This window comes from Myxine glutinosa, chromosome 7 (genome assembly GCF_964187855.1).
Source record: "Myxine glutinosa chromosome 7, kmMyxGlut1.1, whole genome shotgun sequence".
NCBI lineage: Eukaryota > Metazoa > Chordata > Myxini > Myxiniformes > Myxinidae > Myxine > Myxine glutinosa.
This window is the reverse complement of record NC_136267.1, coordinates 96,088,235-96,108,131: the sequence shown is the minus strand read 5'-3', so window position 1 is coordinate 96,108,131 and position 19,897 is coordinate 96,088,235. Positions and strand designations below refer to the sequence as shown.

General features: G+C 43.4%; 1 protein-coding gene across 1 annotated transcript in view; it reads left to right on the top strand.

Annotated features, from left to right (window-relative positions):
• The window catches only part of LOC137431440 (mediator of RNA polymerase II transcription subunit 1), a 36,806-nt gene that overhangs the window by 11,723 nt on the left and 5,186 nt on the right, over positions 1–19,897 (top strand). Inside the window, exons 2-14 of the mRNA XM_068122762.2 lie at positions 396–474; positions 2,311–2,362; positions 3,743–3,878; positions 4,028–4,056; positions 4,573–4,644; positions 10,128–10,202; positions 10,322–10,395; positions 12,617–12,706; positions 13,635–13,740; positions 13,842–13,969; positions 14,209–14,348; positions 14,476–14,674; positions 18,588–18,683. Of these exons, the coding sequence (XP_067978863.2) occupies positions 396–474; positions 2,311–2,362; positions 3,743–3,878; positions 4,028–4,056; positions 4,573–4,644; positions 10,128–10,202; positions 10,322–10,395; positions 12,617–12,706; positions 13,635–13,740; positions 13,842–13,969; positions 14,209–14,348; positions 14,476–14,674; positions 18,588–18,683 (1,276 nt within the window). The remainder of the gene's footprint in view (positions 1–395; positions 475–2,310; positions 2,363–3,742; positions 3,879–4,027; positions 4,057–4,572; positions 4,645–10,127; positions 10,203–10,321; positions 10,396–12,616; positions 12,707–13,634; positions 13,741–13,841; positions 13,970–14,208; positions 14,349–14,475; positions 14,675–18,587; positions 18,684–19,897) is intronic.

Genomic DNA, 19,897 nt, shown 5'->3' with positions numbered 1-19,897 from the left:
TTCTGTTTCTAATCCTAATCACATTGGTTCTGATTATAAACGTCCCTCCTAGTTATTGCATCGACATTATGGTTTGTGGCCAACTCTGCCTTTGAGCTGTAACTTTTGTGATTGATATCAGGTATTTATTAGTCAAAACTTTGCTCAGGTTGTATTTATAACTCTTTACAAAAGAGTTGTCATGGTTGGAAGATCTACTGTGTCAGTGACCTACTCCAAATCTCATGAAAATGATTCTCGAGCTGATAGATGCGCTCGTTTAAACCATGGGAGATTTCAAAAAGACGTTGTTAGGAAATTAGTCACAAGCATTTTTTTTGACATTATTAAGTCATTGCAACGATGGAGTAATTCCCCGTTCCTCATATAAAGGCTGTGCATTTTGACTTGTGCAGGGTCAGAAATTACAAGGAGGCTGCGGTGCCCATCAACGCATTCTCCATTGCCTCCAACATCTACAGGAGGTGCTCAAGAGTGAGTCTCCACTGCATTTCGACATTGAAAAGTTTCTCAACTTACCCTCCCCACCCTTATCCAGGCCTGCTTTTATTTTCCAACATCTACCCAGCATATCAATGATAGATTGATAAATGGCAAAGGGAAGGGTAAGGTTGGGGGGGGGGGGGGGGGGGTAGAGTTTGCTTTATTTGCAATAGCCAAGCTCTTGCCCCCAGGTGGTTTATCTGATGGTCGAATGACCTAACTAGAACGGCACTCGGTGCGCATACCTCCATTGAACAGTTTGTTTTGTATCCCACTGATCGGTTTTCAGACTATCAGTGGGACTGACTTTCGGAGATCTGGATTCGGACCTGAACCAAAATCTAATCGGCTTCTTCTTGTCACCTAACCAACTCATCCACCTAGTTGTCATAACTCGTCCATAACTTTTTAAAATATCGTGTTATATATCACTTTTCGCCCGATCTCTCAATGGTGAGGAATCATTAAAAAATTAAATAATGATCGTATTCGAATCCATATTCAGATCTTCACCAAAATCGAATCAATTCGTCCTTGTCACACACCTAACCCGTCCACTAAGTTTCGTCCAAATCCGTCCATAACTTTTTTGAGATATTGTGCTATGTATCGGTTTTAGTCCGATCACTCAATGGTGAACAATCACTTAAAAAATTTAATAATTATCGTATCCGAATCCATATTCAGATCTTCACCAAAATCTAATCATTTCGTCCTTGTCACATATACAACTTCTCCACCAAATTTCGTCCGAATCCGTCCACAACTTTTGAGATATCTTGTTCGCAAACAAACAAACAAACAAACAAACAAACAGACAAACAAACAGGGGTGAAAAGATACCTCCATACCTCCATCAACGCATTCTCCATTGCCTCCAACATCTACAGGAGGTGCTCAAGAGTGAGTCTCCACTGCATTTCGACATTGAAAAGTTTCTCAACTTACCCTCCCCACCCTTATCCAGGCCTGCTTTTATTTTCCAACATCTACCCAGCATATCAATGATAGATTGATAAATGGCAAAGGGAAGGGTAAGGTTGGGGGGGGGGGGGGGGTAGAGTTTGCTTTATTTGCAATAGCCAAGCTCTTGCCCCCAGGTGGTTTATCTGATGGTCGAATGACCTAACTAGAACGGCACTCGGTGCGCATACCTCCATTGAACAGTTTGTTTTGTATCCCACTGATCGGTTTTCAGACTATCAGTGGGACTGACTTTCGGAGATCTGGATTCGGACCTGAACCAAAATCTAATCGGCTTCTTCTTGTCACCTAACCAACTCATCCACCTAGTTGTCATAACTCGTCCATAACTTTTTAAAATATCGTGTTATATATCACTTTTCGCCCGATCTCTCAATGGTGAGGAATCATTAAAAAATTAAATAATGATCGTATTCGAATCCATATTCAGATCTTCACCAAAATCGAATCAATTCGTCCTTGTCACACACCTAACCCGTCCACTAAGTTTCGTCCAAATCCGTCCATAACTTTTTTGAGATATTGTGCTATGTATCGGTTTTAGTCCGATCACTCAATGGTGAACAATCACTTAAAAAATTTAATAATTATCGTATCCGAATCCATATTCAGATCTTCACCAAAATCTAATCATTTCGTCCTTGTCACATATACAACTTCTCCACCAAATTTCGTCCGAATCCGTCCACAACTTTTGAGATATCTTGTTCGCAAACAAACAAACAAACAAACAGACAAACAAACAGGGGTGAAAAGATAACCTCCATCTACCTTCGGTGGTGGAGGTAATAACGAAGCTCAACAAAACAAGTATTACCATTTGACGGTTTTGTTTTCTCTTAGGCAAATCCCCAGCAATCACTGGACATTTGGAGGAGTTTGCAAGCCGTGCAGGGTAGGTCTCTTTGAAGAACCATTAAGACTACAGTTGTCTTGTTTACCCAATAAGTGAAAAGTATCCGCAGCCGATTGTTTTAACCACAATCTGGCTATTCTCACCAGCACAGCAGCCAGAATCTGGTGTGTTTCATTCTGGTGGGATTAAAGAGTGCAGCAAGTTCCACTTTACTGAGCTGTGGCTTGTATGGATTTTTCTCCTAACAGGGAGAAGCTTTAGATACGTATGAAACTGTAGATGTGGCATTAAAAAGTATGGAATTATGAGCGGATTTGGTATTTTGATCAAAGGTGTTGTAATATTAACTTGGTATAAGTGCTAGATATTCAAACCCTATTCAGAGGAAGTCGTGAAAACCATTTAAAATGGTGAAGCCTCAAGTGTGGACATAGGAAATGTTGCAATAGCAGCTTTTTTGATGTCATGTTTTGGATTAAACTCTTCTGTTTGTCACTTTTAGCGATACAACATCCTGTTATACAACTTTGGGTTATTCCAACTTGACGACATTGTAAAGATTGTGTCAAATTGTTTGAAAACGAGTGACCTGTTGTGAATGTGGTATCTTCAACGTCCACCAACTAATGCTGGCAGATTGAATGCCCGTTTAAGGACCATCCAGAGATGGCACACACAATGAAACACCGGGATGACAGTTCATAGATGGGTCGGGATTTGTACCCAGGGTAGACGGCTTAGGCGAGTGTGCATACTTCATGGCTATACTGTCAGCCTCTTCTTGAAGCTAAGTTGGTTTCGGGAGAATTATCGTATTATACTGTTGGACTGTGGGTGGCTGACAGGATGGCCGAGAGGTACGCACACACACCTCTAAGCTGTCTAGCCTGGGTTCGAATCCCGACCCAGCTATAAACTGTCAGTTTGGTGTTTCACAGGCAGGTGATTCATCAATGTGTGTGCCGGCCCTCGGATGGACGTTAAACTGGGAGTCCTGTCTGCCAGAATGGGATGGTGGACGTTAAAGATCCAATTGTGTCCTTCGCAAAGGGTATTCCTAGCCTAACTAGGCGAATGTCAGACCTGGCCAGGCCGATTTGTGAAAGACTTTGGCCAAGCTTCCACCGGCTGACCCCACAAGGTGGGATGATAGTGGTCGTTAAAGAACAACTATTGGACTGTGGGTAAAAGACCCAGATGTCTTATTAGTGATCTTGATGAAGAGGGCAAAGTGTCTAGCTTAACTGGCACAGGTAGACCATGTAGTCAGCATGTGCCAGTTCACACTCTGTAGTTGACTCTTGAACTTCATAGGATGGGCAGCAAAATGGCACCTCCAGACGGCAGAGCCGACCACATTTCCCAAAAATAATTTTCTGATGGAGTGGTAATTGATGTGTTCTGTCGGGTGTGTCCCAGACTCGATGTTCTCCAAGGCACATCTCAAGGGGACTGGATACTCTCAAACGAAGCCGTGCAGCTCTACTTTCAGATGGAGGCTGGAGAGTTGGTGCAAACTGTGTGCATCAAACTGCATGGAGAGACTCAAACTCATGTAGGTTGGTTTGCATACTCTGTGGTTGAACCTGTTTGCAACCTTAGGACATCAACCGTGTTCCTTGTATGACGGCGTTAGAAATACCTGCTTTGCCGAGAACATTTAATTTCCTCGGTTTTCACGACTACCTCTCGCTTGTCTTGCAGAACTGCACAGAAATGGTTCAGCTGCTGAGGTAAACGCAACCAGAGGAAAATGTGGTGTCTCTCCCCTAACACCCCATTCAATTCTGTTATTAAGGTGTATTTGTGATTTTTGTATGCATGGCCCACTGAGCACATGACTGTATTTGTGTGTCCTTTGAATGACGTATCTCAAGGTGTGCTGACTTGTGGCCTATCTACTGGGAGGAGGTAGGTCGGCATTAAAATGAGAATTAAAATTAAGAAAAGGAATATAGGAGAGGACTATAGAAACTATAGATTTCAGCTACTAATACTACAGAAAGAGTATGGGATTTACTGCATGAAGTATGGTGGAGAGGGGGCTTAGAAGGAGGAAGTGTGGGGGAGAGGTGGAGGTCAAATTCCACTATATTTCCTCATGGAAATGCAGGAATATCTGAAGTTCGATTTCAAAGCCATGCAGAAGGTAGCTGAATGGTGATTGGTATTCTAATTGCCACATTATCTATCACCATTATCTATCCTTGTTTTGGTGTTTATGCTCTCATTGAGTACAATGCTGGCAGAGACGGACATGTGGATGCCTGCTTACATCTGTTGGATGAACTCTGCTGTTTTGCGCACCGCCCACCAGATGAGTGAGTATTTCACCCTTCACAGTTGCTTGGTGAATCACTCCATGCCAATTCGTCTCACCTTCCAGAAATTATCCAGGCCATTATCTTGGATAATTTTGGGTACAATAACCCAGTAAAAAGCTTCAGCCCTAAACTCCATGTGGATTGGGAATGGGACCCCTTAAATATAGGGTGCCACAATTTTTAACTTGCGAGCCGTGTCCATTTTTTATGATAGTTTGGGAAGCTCATTTTTATTAACCGCTATCCGACTATATTAAACAAGAGCGAGTATTGTTTTGCAATATGTGTTCCTTCCCAATGTGATATCTTTTTAAGTCCAAAAAGAGTATAACTCTGAAAAATTGACGAAACATCCCGAAACTCAAACTTATTCTGTAACTTATTTTAATAAATCCATGTACCAAGTTTCAGTTGAATATATTCAAGGGTATGGGGGAAAAGTCTGAAAAAAACCCACAGGTGGGACCATCACGGATGGACAGACGGTGAGTAAACCTATAGTCTCCTCTGGTGAAACCTGTAGGGGACTAAGGCAATTATCTGTACTAGGGCGTGCCCGTACGTGGGTGCAAAAAAACATGCGTGCAAACAACAACAACAAAAAAAAACTTTGAAACCACGTGGCAGTAACGACCACAGAACCCCCCCCTCTATTTACATGAAATGGTTTGGTCCATTCGCAAAGCCAAAGCGAACGGCTTGCGAGTACGGTAGAACCCCCCCCTCTATTTACATGAAATGGTTTGGTTCATTCGCAAAGCCAAAGCGAACGGCTTGCGAGTACGGTGACCATACCTTGGGAACCACTTGTCCGATTAATTTCAAACCTTGAAAAGGCACATCCTCGGGTCCCCAGCAATATACCTGGCAAGTTGCAAGTATATCGGACCGGTAGTTGTCGAGAAACAGCGGTCACAGACAAACACACACACACACATACACACAGAGATTAGTGGAATTATAGATAGATGTACATCTGAAAATCATGGAATAAAAATAGGGCTGGCCTGGTCTCCACCAAATTTTGCACAAGTTTCATGGGCACAATCAGAACCAAAGAATTTAAAACCATTTAAGCCCTTGGACCTTTACAAACCTTTGATTTTAGACCCTTCAGACACTTACAATCCTAGACTTAGAGCTTTAACTTTAGACCCTCAAGACCTAGACCCATTAGACCCTCAATACTTTTACGCCACTTTAGACTCTTTCACCCCTCAAGACCATCATTAAGTAAAAGCCACCTCAAGTAAAAAAAATTAATAAATAAAATTGGGAATACGTTTATTTTGGACGTGAAAAAATGAATTGTGAATTACTAAGTGCGACGCGCGAGTTAAACATTTGCACCAAAGGAAGCAAGCAAAACAGAAAAGAAAAACAACAATAACAACTCAATCAAATTATTGATTGACTAAATAAACAAGATACATTTGCAAAAGGCTAGCAAGCATAATCTGATCCGAGTGGTATCAACAGGTGTACCCGTAATTTACTGCAGGTGAGTTTGTATTTAACACGAGTGTCCCCGTTCCCCTCACGCAATTCTCATTTCGGTCTTTCCACCACAGCCAGCACAGCCATGTTTTTACTTCCCAGTTCACCCCCTAACGTTGATTCGTTGAGCAAACTCTGAGCTGTTTCCTGGTGCTTGTTGGCATCTCTGTGAAGGTGCACGTTGAAGAGGTTTTCCACCATTTTGGTCTCACGTCATGACATGTAGGAAGAACGATATCCTTTGTGAGAGCTTCTGCCTGCTTCACAAGTCCTGTGTGTTCAGGTTCGTGCCTTTGAGTTTGTCGGCACATACAGATGATCTTGCTCTATGGATCACAACTTGTACTTGATTCATAACAGGAGAGATTGCCCATACAAGATCGTACTGTCATAGTTTAGATTGTCACGTGGTACAACTCGTATAAGCAGTGGCGTAGTGATGGGGGCGTAGGGGCGACCGCACCAGGCACGAAGTGGATGGGGCGCCAAATTTCACCCTCAAAAAACGTTTTCATGCTCCATTTGGTTGTATAGTCTATAAATTATAATCCAACGAACTCGTGAGATCACGAGAAGCAACTTTCAGAGCCAGGTTTTACAGTATTAACTCCGTGATACGTGTCAATGTGTCATGTTGATGTTTACAAACTCCTTTCCATCCGGAATCACTTTTTTCCTAATTACTATTTCGATCACCTGCACAGTAAATAAATCCTTGTTCTGGTTTTGCTGCGTAGATCTCTTATCTTGCATAATGAGGTTTAATACGTGCACTCTAACATGGAGATCGCCCATTGGCCCATTGGATGGAGGGGTGTAACTGTTGGGCGTTTATTTCTCATTCGTTGATCAAATCCAGATGTCTCGCGGCACTGTAACAGCCCAATTAGCGATGTCCAGGATCACGTGTCATGTTAGCCATGACGTATGACGTTGTTGTTATATGACGTATGACGTTGGGTCCGTGCATGATTTTGTGTGTGTTTTCATGTTCAATGTGTTAGCTTTTACACGGGCCTTGACTCAACAAAAACAAACAACCACATAACATACACTGCTCAAAACAACAACCATAAACCTTTCTCCAATTATTTTCCACTCAGTCACTACTGCACACATACACACATCACATATACACAAACACACACACACACGAAAAAAAAAGTGTTTTATATGGTAATCAGAGATACGAGGGCCAGTCAATAAGTAACCTTAAAATGGCGATATAAATTCAAGAATGTAATGTGTGTAGTTGTAGACGTCACATGTTATATCTATGGGTAAGAGTCATGTTTTGTCCGTTTTAGATCTGGCAACATTGAGCGTATGACGTCAGTAGAGCAGTTTCAGGATGGCGGCTCCCTTAGAAGCATGCACCAGGGAGGAGCAACGTTCTGTCCATTTCTTGAGAAGTGAGGGTGTGAATCCCAGTGAAATCCATCGCAGAATGAAGATGCAATATGGTGATGCATGTTTATCACTGCAGCAGGTGTACAACTGGGACAGGAAGTTTAAAAGTGGAGTGTCCAGTGTGGCAGACGCTGCTCGCTCAGGCCGGCCTCACACAGCGTCACACCAGAAATGGTTGCAGGGGTTGAGCGCGTGCTAAGGAAAACCGTCGCATTGCACTGGATGAAGTGGTCTCTGAATTGAACATTAGCCATGGTTCAGCACACCATATCATTCACACGTGCTGGGGTTCCGCAAAGTGTCTGCAAGATGGGTGCCAAGACGACTCACACCCGACCTGAAAGAATGGCGAGTGGACACATGTGAAGAACTTCTGCGACGTTACGAAACAGAAGGTGATACTTTCTTACAGCGAGTAGTGACTGGGGATGAAAGCTGGGTCCACTACTTTCAGCCAAAAACGAAGAGGGCAAGCAAAGAGTGGCGCCATTCAACTTCACCGAAGCCCAAAAAATTCCGCACACAGTCGTCCGCTGGAAAAGTGATGCCGACGCTCTTCTGGGATAGCCGAGGCCCACTTGTAGAGCATCACATGCCCAGAGGGACCACAGTCACCAGTGCATCATACTGCGACCTCCTTAAAAATCATCTGAAACCAGAAGTCAGATCAAACGTTGTAGACTACTCACTACCGGTGTTTTGCTGCAGCATGACAATGCTCGGCCCATACTGTCTGTGCTACAGCTGCAACAATCGAGGACCTGCATTTTGAGTGTCTTCCTCATCCACCCAACTCGCCAGACCTCGCCCCTTCGGATTACCACATCTTTGGGCCACTTAGAGGCGCTTGGTGGAACCACTTTCCGATCCGACAGAGGTCCATGAGGCGGTGCACAAATGGCTACACAAACAGCCAAAATAATTTTTTCCTAGAGGTATCCAAGCCTTAGTAAAGTGCTGGAAAAAATGCATTGAATGCAATGGAGATTATGTTGAAAAATAATAGTTGTTACACACGTACATGCAATAAACAAGTTGTGAAAAATATTTTAAGGTTACTTATTGACTGCCACTCGGGTGTATATATATATATATATATATATATATATATATATATATATATATATATAATGTTATGGATCTATCCTCCAAACACTTGTGTAGAAACACTTGTGAATAAGAAATTCCTCCAAACACTTGTGTAGGCTCTGGGTGTACCCAAAAATCTGATGACCCAAGGTGAGAAGTGTCTTTCGACGCTTATAATTTGAGAATGGTAAAGAAGTTTGCATTTTTTTTTCACTGTAAACTATTTCAACTGCTTGTTCTTTAACAGCCCTTGTTGTGAAAATCAATCAAGTCCACAACTTTGTCCCATAGGTAGGTTTAATAACAATCAGATCTCTGGCATCATCCTGTAAAATACAATCATGCAATATATATCAGGATCTTGGCATCATATAGGAAGGATCGATAATATTAGTCAATGCAAGCAAGCCTAGAATATGAGTGGGTACGTACCATCCGAGTCTACATGTCATAGAATAATGTCGCAGGAGTGGCCCGAAGTCGCCGACGTCCGAGGTCTTATAGACGCCTCTCAGTGGTTTAAGCGAGCATCACACCTGGGTTCAACTTTGATACATTTTCACTACAGCCCTTACCTACTTGTGGGGTCGCCAGGGGATCTTTTGTAGCCCAAGTCTTTGGGAGCAGAAATTGGTAAAATTGAAATTGCTAACTCAACTAATCCTCGTAAAAGACACTGTGGGACTATTAACGTTGGCCAACTAATGCCAGCCTATAGGACAACCGCCTGAACATCCATCCGTGGGACGGCACACTTTGTGATCAACTCGATGCCTAAAAATCACCAATCTAACAGATTATAATTGGGCCTGGAATTGAACACAGATCAAAGGTAAGTGCGCTACCTCCGCAACATTCTGTCAGACGAGGGCAGGTTCCGAAGGATTGTTAAAAATTACCCAAGGTTAATCATTTTATTTTTATACCTTTATCCACGGGCAAGATACGAGCTTCCCAAAACATCAAACAAACATGGAGATGATTGCGAGTCCAAAAAAAAGACGGTGAAAACCCCCTCCCCCCCGCCCCCCAAAAAACAGCGCAACCCTATTTGGAACCCCCAAACTGCTTGGAGTTTAGGACTAAAACTTTGCAGAATTATTTATCTATAAATGAATTATTTTAAAAAGTTTCTTTTTATTTCGAAAATGTGATTGGCACCTGAGGTAAATGGGCAAATTTGCTGAATTTTGCATTTACTCAAAGTGCACGTCATGCAATGTGAAGTCAAATGCAGGCTTAGCCGAACGCCTTGAGTTTTAAAGTGCATTTTTGTCTTGCTGACGACACCATAAAGGCAGAAACACATCCAAGAATGAAATTTTAAACTTTGGCCTTGAATACTATCTCGGGGTGTTTTTTTATTTTTGAGATTTCAATATTTGGATTTCTTTTTCTGGCTGTCTCTCTTCGTTGACCCATTTTTGTGGCACCTTCTAATGGGGTCAGTCTGATTTAACCTTAATTGTCTTCTTGCACCTCAGCCATTTGACAAAGCGGATGCTGCAATCGTTGAGTGTCATGGAGGCTAACCTAATGCAAATGGCAAACTCAGACCGGTAGGTCCTGCAGTGGTTGGTATAATGTGTACTACATGTTGCATTCTTACACGGTGTGCTCTGTTTGTAAACCAATAAGTGTATTATTTTGTCGTGGTGTGTGTGTGCTTGCCGGGCAGGGAAAGGACTGGAGAAAGCGCCCTTGATGCATTGCAGAATGGTCTCGTCGGTCATGTAACTCTGCGTTCAAGGGGTGAGGATTCCTCTGGATGGTAAGACATGTTTAAAGATCAGAGGTATAGTTTGCTTTAAGCCAATCCTCATACTGAGCAGTGCAGTATTCGCGCTCATGTGAAACTTCGATGAAATAAGGTTTTGTGGTAACTGGGAGTGAAACGTTTTAAAATTGAGTTTTGCAAATGTTTTCATCTTTTCATTGTGATGAATCACAATGCTGAGTCTGTGCAGACCACGCATGGAAATACATATTTATACCTCCACCACCAGAGGTGGATGGAGGTTATGTTTTCACCCCTGCTTGTCTGTGAGCAGGATATCTCAAAAAATTATGGATGTATTCGGACTAAGCTTGGTGGACAGGTTGGGTGTGTGTGACGAGGATGAATTGATTTGATTTTGGTGGAAATCTAGATCCGGATCCGGATACGACGATTTTCTGAAATTCATGAATCTTTACCATTGAGGAATGGGGCCAAGAACGATATATAGCATAATATTTCAAAAAGTAATGGACGGCTGATGACAAAACTAGGTGGATGTGTTGGGTAGGTGACAAAAACAAACATTAAATTTTGTTGAATGTCTGGATGCAGATCCGTGCATTCGCCTGCACCACAACTTTTTCTTTTTTTAAAAACCATTTGAGCTTTTGTCATCAAATTTTCAACAAAGCCTTATTATGAGAATATGGAGAACACAAATTAATAATTCGGTCAAAAGGTAAAATGTCAGCATCACATAAAATCGTCAATCTTCATCCAATTGACCTGAAATTTTAAGAATGTGCATATTGGGTCACTGAATTGATTCACCAATTAAAACCTTGAAGCCGATTTTTATTTTTTTAGATCCAAAGGTCAAAGCTGCATAAAATTGTCAATTTTCATCCGATTGCCCTGAAATTTGAGCAGGGTTTCCAGACGGTCACTGAAGCATATTGCTTTTGAGGTCAAAAGGTCAAGTTACCTAAGTCGTCAATTGTTTTTATTTTTTAAGCTGTTTTGTCATGTTTAGCATACAAAAGGGAAGAAGAACAAGTCTGAATACAAAGCGGACGTGGTGGGGCTTTGCATTTTTCAGATACTTTATAGTTTATTGGTTGCTTTTATTATCCCCACGTTTTTTGGGAAAAATGGGGATATTGTAATCTCTGTCTGTCTGTGACACACTGTCTTCTACAGACTCCTCTCTGGTCTAGTCCCCCCAGCCCTGTCTGTGCTCTGTCCCCCAAATACTCCTACAGGTCACACAAGATCTGCCAGCAACCCTCTTTGGTGAAACTGGCAAAATCAAGACTCTCTGCTCACCTTCACTCTTTCATTCCTCTTTTCTCCCGCCTCTGGAACAAACTCCCTCACTCTCTTCAATCCTACTGATCCCTCCAGGTCTTTAAAACCGCTGTTCCCCACCATGTCTTATCTTCATCCCCATCCAAAACCTTGATCTTTTCCACCCCCATTAATTCACCCCAGATCCACTTTTCTGAAATACCGACTTCTTTCCTGGAAGTCTTATCTGTGTCCATGTTTTTTTTTTTACCTCTCCCACCCCCCAAGCCCCATCCCATGCCTCCTCCCCCCATCAAGTCCTCTCCCTCCCACAGATCTCCCGATGTCCCTGCTCTCAAATGTTGTACTTGTGTGCTTCCCCCTCTCTCCCCATCTTGTCTCTCGCTCCTTTTATTTTGTCTTATGTGTCAGTTTTTTTTTTTTGTCATTAATGTTAGCTCTTACACAAAAAAAATACAAAAAAATCTTGTATACAAAAAAAAAAAACACAAAAAGAAAACACCATCTCCTAAACGATTGGGCAGAAATTCACCAAACTTGGTGGTTGATCACTACGATCACAGTATGATCACTACATGGCACGAAGGTGCAAGAGCAGTGTCATTTTTGGCCCATTCATTGGGGCAGGGACAAAAGGTCATATATACTGAAAAATGCAATTGCAGGCACATTTTAAAATGAAACTTTGTACTGTATATGCAATCAACATTGGGGGACGCATGAAATATGTAACCGTTTTCTTGATTTGACCCCACGGTCCATGCCCCAGGGGGTGCAGACTGAGTCACGGGTCAAAATGGGGAAAATAATTTAACTCAAAATTTGATATTGTGTTATTCCTGGTGGAACTTTTTGCCATCTTTCAACTTTGCTTTAGGTGGGCAGCATGAGGATTTGCGATGGTACGCCATCAACTTCGCTCTAGTTATTATATTTTCTTTCCAGGTTTCCCCACAAGACTCAACTATTTTGTAACCCCAGGAGAGGTGCTTGGAGTTCAAGTCAGCTCATCCATCTCCTTGAGCCATGAGCAAGGTCACTTCAGATTCTCTGAGGAATGGGGATGGGGTGTTGGGAGTTGGAGAGGAGTGGGAGAGAGGGAAAGATTGCAAAATATTGTTGCTTCCTCAGTCTACTGACTATGACTATGACTTCAGTGAAGGTTTATTTGGAAAGCTGATCTATTCCGTTTTCCTTTTGACTAGACAGCCAGATTTGATGCGCCACATGATGGATCCCTTTACTACAGACAGTAATGTAAAAGCACCTGTAGCTATAGTTCTCATGAATCCTCACATGAGCTGATTTATCTGTACCACCTCCTCCCCAACCACAGTTTTTAGACACCAGATGGCTTCAATCTGACTGCACTAATTTGAATTTTTTAAAATAAGATCGAGGCTCATGGAAGAGCAAGGTTACAGAGAACATGAACTGACTGGGGCAGTAAGTAGGGGTAACTTTTGGACCGAAGCAGGGAAACGAGCGAACAGGAGATAACAGGGAAGAAAACAGCAATCTGCTAGTCGAACAGTTGGGTTAGGAGGGGTTAATAGGGGTGGGGTAATAAATATTGTAGACAAGAGATGGCAGTGCACTGCCTGTTTTCAGTCCACAAGGAGAGCATAGAATAGAACAGACTCTGGAAGGTGGTTCCACATACAGAAGAGTTGAGGTGTAGTCAGCCTGATAACATGTACCAAAGTTATAAAGTTAATTTGTGTCCAAGTAACAGCACCTCCTGGTCACACTTTATGAGTGTTTCTAATGTTAGATTGCGAATCACAAACATTGCAGCAGAAGTGTGGGTAATGACTTAGATGTGGGAAAGGTAAAGCTGTTAAACCTAAATGGCCCAAGTGTAGAAACCATCCTGTTCACAAAGTGTAGATTGCAATTTTACAGTGTATATCACACATTGTAAAATTAACAAGATTAACGAATGTCTTTGCTGCATTCACAGTGGCTAAATTGGGCAACAGAGCAATGCTGAGCGTGGAATTTGGGAGCATCTGCGGTGAACCATTATCGTCCCAGGTGCCAGCTCTTCTTTCAGGGCGAGCAAATGGGTAACTACATTACCATCCTCATCGCCACCCGAGATAGACTTGGCACTGCGACTGGTTTACAATGTTCTGCTTTGGTGTTTGCATGGATATTTATTTTCCAGTCACTTGTCATCCATCCAAGTTCTAACGGAGGATAGCAGTGCAGAACCAATGTACTGTTTCTGCCTCCATTTTCCACAGCCTGTGCTCCTTTCTAGCAGTGCCTTGCATTTTGTACAGGTGTCCACTGGTAAGTTTTTACCTGTTGGGTGAATATACCTTGAAGTTTAGACTCCGAGCTTGTGATGTCAAGCACAAAACCTAGCACTTCTTGATGTTGCACTACCTTTTGTTGTGTTCCTGGGTTTGTAAATTGCTATGAAGACCCCACAACATCCTCCTCTTTAAGGTGTGATATTCAGAAGTGAGATTTGTTGTTCATCCAGCCAACAAACTTGCTCCATTCTTCTGCTACTTTGCTGGGTGCAGGGTTCTCTGTGGATGAAGAGAAAGAATACTCCTTCCTCGATCTCACGATCCAACTTGCTTCGGAAGGAGATGCTGATGCTGGCAGGCGGCAAGAGAAAGGGGTGAGCAACGCGCAGGGTGATTATCAGCGCTACTCTGTGGTGAGCTAATCTCTCTCTCTCTCTCTCCAAATTATTATTTGCAAATAAGGAAATTGTAAGGAAGGTGATTGGACAGTAAAATATTAGCATAAACTGACTGTGTACTTCCTGTGCATTGTGACCTTAGTTTCTGCCTGACCAGCATCATCAATATGTGCTTGAAGAGCGACGGATTATGGCGAGCGGGCAGCCACTCAGAGGGCGTCTTGTTTCACGACTACGTTTCTCTCAGCTGGAGCACATCCCTATAATTCTGACTACGCTCCGGCAGCAGGCCTGCCTTGTTGCACTTTTGCAGAGCTGCATTCGGCATGAGGATCATGCAGGTGCTTTATGAAACTAGAAAGGCACTCCAGAGAGCGCATAGTCTCACCTCTTGCGCTCATTTTGAACAAAAATACCATCGTTAACAGAACACGATACTATTGTGGCCTACTTCTATTATGGCCCATATACCCGGACCATGCACCCTATTATGTCACATACATTGCCATTATCCATAGCTTTATTGATTGATTATTAGGATATTTAACGACCACTTCTGTGCACATTAAGGCTAAATTGCATCAATGAAGGTGATTTAAAAAAATTCAAACGATATTCCTCATGGCTAGTCGATCATATATATGAAGTTTCGCATCGATCTGTTAAGTGGTTCTGGAGATTTTATTTTTTTTAAACATTTTTATGCTCAATCCATTATAGCGATGATATTATAAATTTAATTCTTCACTCACATCGATCAGACATATGAAGTTTCAGATTTTCGGATAAAGATTTTCATTCAACTAATTATGGCTGCAATACCACTTCACCGATGACATCATCATTATCACCCAATATACCCCATGGAGAGTTGATGACACATGCCAAGTTTCTATTTTTTCTGAGTGGTTTTGGAGAAGACTGTCCATTTTTTTTCCCCTTTATCCAATATGGCTGCCAACTCATGTTGGCAGTTATTAATAAAATATTCTCCATGGGAATTCCTCCTAGGTTTAAAGTTTTGCATCGATCAAACAAGTGGTTGCAGAGAAAAATAGTTTTAAACCGAAGATACAGACGTGGACACACACACACACACACACATCTATATATATATAACACAGATTGTGTGTGTGTGTGTGTGTGTGTGTAATGTTACCGATAGACTCCTAAACGGAGAGGCTCACGTGCTTGATATTTGGCAAAGACATGGCCATTGAGCCTGGGAAGAACATGGCCTATGTCAAAATATTTGCCGAATTCCATATTTTTTATTCATATTTACCTCAGCGCATTTCAGCGAGGAATATTATACACGGTATCTGAGCCGGTGGCAGAGCAGCGCGCTGATTCGCTCAGAGCGATCACGTGATGTTCCATCCCCGCCGCCAGACCATTGAACATAAAACACAGTTTGTGTGTGTGTAATGTTACCGATAGACTCCTAAACGGAGAGGCTCACGTACTTGATATTTGGCACAGACATGGCCATTGAGCCTGGGAAGGACATGGCCTACCTAAAACTATTTGACGAGATCCATATTTTTTATTCATATTTACCTCCGCATTTCAGCGAGGAACATTATACACGGAACATTATACACGGAGCCAGAGCAGCTCGCTGATTCGCTCAGAGCGATCACGTGATGTTCCATCCCCGCCGCCAGACCATTGAACTGAAAATATATAGAATCAATGACCATTGCCATTCACACCACATAGGTGGAGATGCAGCTACCGGGCGCCATCTTGGTTGGCACTCGATGCTGGACGATGGTGATTTCCGTCACACGTTTGCACGTAATTCAGAGCGAAAAGCGATTGCGTTTTTTCACCTTTTGTGTGATCGTGTTTTGTGTCGATTTTGTGCGATATGAATTAAACGTCTTTGAAACAGCTGTGAAACGTCTTTCCACAACCCTTCCGTAACCGATTGGAGCAGTTTATTGCCGCTCACAATGGCATTTTAACAGTTGTCTGGCTTTTAAAATCTGGGACACGTTCAAAACAAATGAGATCCGCGAAGCGAGTTGGTCGAGTCGTGCTAACCAAGCTCCTCCCCCCTCCCAACCCCTTCCCCCACCTCCCCCCTCCCCTCCCCCCTCCATCATCCCCTTCCCCCCCTTCCCTTCCCCCTCTACCCTACCCCCCCTTCCCCCCCCCTCCTCCCTACCCTACCCACCTCCATCCTCCCCTTCCCCCCTCCTCTTCCACCCTACCCTCTCCCCTTCCCCCTCCCTCCTCTTCTCCCCTCCCCCCCCCTCTCCTCCCCTCCCCCCCTTCCCCCTCCCCTCCCCCCCTTCCCCCTCCCCGGCAATGCCGGGTACTTCTGCTAGTATATATATAATGTGTATGGGGGTAGGTCATGAAATACCGTAGTCGAGGTAGAATTGTATAGAGTGGCGTGCTCCGTATGCCGTGAGGCCACCTCAATGTATTTAAGTTAGAACCGGATGTCCGTGTAAGCATTGTGTCTCCATGCGAGGGGTGGAGCTATGCTAATTAGTTGGGGCCTATGGATAAATTCCCAGTGTGATTGCCCTTGTGATTTTTTTCCCTTCGTTCTTATAAAGCACACTCGGCTAGCCATGCGATCGGCCCATGATTAAAATAACATAATTGCCGATGGTACCCAGACATTACGACACCACCCAGCCAAAACTTCTCGATGGGCGCCAAGTGTGGCCTTGAGACCACGCCCCGAAGGACGATTGGTTGGGACGATTCGACGGCGCTCGGTGATTGGAGCATGGATGATGTCAGAGAGAATATTTGAGACAGTCTGAGCAAAAAGGGAAAGCACCGCCATTTTCTCTCTGTTCCTCGCACGATAAAAGGCGGTCGCATTCGCGTTCACTCTCTTGTTCTGGGCATTGGTGAAGACGGGCGCATCCCTCTCTCTCTTGGTGTTGGCTCGTGATGGCTGCGCTTCGTGTCATGCTCGCCTGGGAAGTTTGGGACGGTCGGAGCTCGGTGCAGCCAAATGAGGACCCGACTTGAAGACATTGCATGTTTTCCCACGCAGGGATGCCAGACCAGCGATGGCCCCAAACCATCGTGGAGACGGGAGCTGAGTACCAGCCAATGCACCACACCACATTTATTTTTACTTTAGTTTTCTCCTTGTGTTGTAATTGTGTCTGATGGAGGATCCTCATTTAGGAATCGGATTTTACCGCACATTCCTTTTGTTATGCTGGCATTTCTTTTCATTAACCCATGACTTATTGCAATTCTTTGTCGTGCCTGTCTTTTGCGTTTATTTGTCTTTGGGGATCGGATAATCCCCCGTGTCACATCCGCCCATGCAAATAAGACCAGGGAACTCCGTTTCCCTCTCGTGCTGAAGAGATAACACCGCCATAGTTTTGGGTAAACGCCTCTGAGTTGAAGCTCGTTTTGGTCATCTGTCACCTTGAGGTCTTCACTACATGGGAGACATGACATATACATACATACACATGTTGCAATAGTCTAGCAACCCTTCAGGGCAAGACTAACAAGACATGGTTATGTGGGGCTTAAGAGCAAGGGTGGAATGGGCACATATCAACTATCCCCCTTTTTCTTCCGACCCATGGTCAGCCTGGTTTTGAGGACGGTGTTGTTGTTGTATAGCTCCAGACAGTTCTCTTGAACAAGCCCATGGCATGGAAACAGCCGATCTATCTCCCAGTAGCGACCCAGAGATCTGCCACATCCAGGATGGTGTACTCCCGCCATCACGAAGTGAGGGCCATGACAGAGTTGGAGAGAGAGGAGAGGAGAGACAGAGACAAGAGGGAAAGGCCTGGTCCACAGGGACCGATTGGTACTTTGACCATGACAGCGTTGCCCTGACGAATCCGGGCAGCAGTGAAGAATGGGGAAGATTTGGCCCTCAACTTGCGTTGTGGGTGGAGAGCGGGGGGTTGGGATGGGATGGATGGGGGAGGGGGTTGGAGGGGTACAACCACCGCGAGGAGGGTGTCCCAGATAGTTGTTGAGGATGGTGTTATCATGATTGTTTCAAAATAGGATTAATCTTAAAGCTAAAAATTTGAAACTTTTGACCAACTTGCCCAATAAAATGTTTGGCCATTGAGTGGAAACATTGAATCCTACAAAACTACATGAAATTTTTGGATTGAAATAAGGGCCAGAAGGATATCAAAGTGCAGAGCTACAAATGGAATTCCTGTACAGTGGTTGAGAATGTGGATAAAGGTCTTGGAATGTTGCATAGTAATGGTGCTGTTCTTCCAATGTGTGCAGATCTGTCCAATTGTTACCATTTTGAAGTGGTGTTGCTGTCTGACATCTTCCTGATTGTATACTTTCAGCACCCTCGCACTGAAAACCTCATGTGCCGTACGTCCCACATCCTTCACATACACTACCACCAATTTAAATGTTTGCTTACTCGCTGGCAATCTGTGGAATTCATTTGTGTGTTTGTTTGTTTGTTTGTCTGTGACCGCTGTTTCTCGACAACCACGGGTCCGATATACTTTAAACTTGCCAGGTATATTGCTGGGGACCCGAGGATGTGCCTTTTCAAGGTTTCATATTAATCGGACAATTACTTACCGAGCTATGTCCAAAAAACGATTCAACCAATCAGAGAGCAGCGAGCTATCGCGTGTGCCGAACGTGGCGAACACACTCTGCCTCGGATGGCACATTTGAGAGCGTATTCATTTATTTCACGTTTGCAAACTATGTTGGCGCTATGTTGGCGTTAAACTATGTTTTAAAACTAATAAAAACCATTTCATGTAAATAGAGGGGGGGGGGGGGGGGGGGATTGTCACTGTACTCGCAAGCCGTTCGCCGTTCGCTTTGGCGTTGCGAATGGACCAAAACATTTCATGAACCAAACCATTTCATGTAAAGCGTTCGCCGTTCGCTTTGGCGTTGCGAATGGACCAAAACATTTCATGAACCAAACCATTTCATGTAAATAGAGGGGGGGATATAATTTTAGATATAGATATAGTACGGGCATGCCCTAGTTTTTACAATTCAAGGAATAGCCCACATGGTTTCCCGATACTCAGTATATTATCCCGTGCGCGCGTAGCATAAAGCGGGGTTAAGCAATTGGTTCACTTGTTTGTCCGTCCATCCATCCACAAACATCAGTTTATGATTGAGGAACAACTTGATTTAAAATGAATGCTACATTTTGAATGCAATTTGAAACATGAATCGGAAAACGAACCTGCAGTTTAACCGTGCTGTAGCTTTGAATCCGTCCTGATCCACATGCGCAGAGTGAGAACTTTTTCGGCGGTGAAGCTGCTTCAATATTTGGCTGTCTTTCCTTCCATCCATAAAAAAAAAATGAAGAAGAACCACCTTTCCAACCCACCGTGTTTAATTCTAAAGGGTAATTCTAAAGGGTTCTAAAGGATAATTCTAAAGGGTTTTGTCGTTTCTCGGCTTTGCCTATTTCATATTAAAAATGCCAAACTGAACCGCTTCCTTCGGACATGGGTACGATTTTTAAGTGGTGAAGCCACTTCATGTCCTTTCATCCGTTAAAAATGAAGAACCTTTCAAACCCACCATGTTTAATTCTG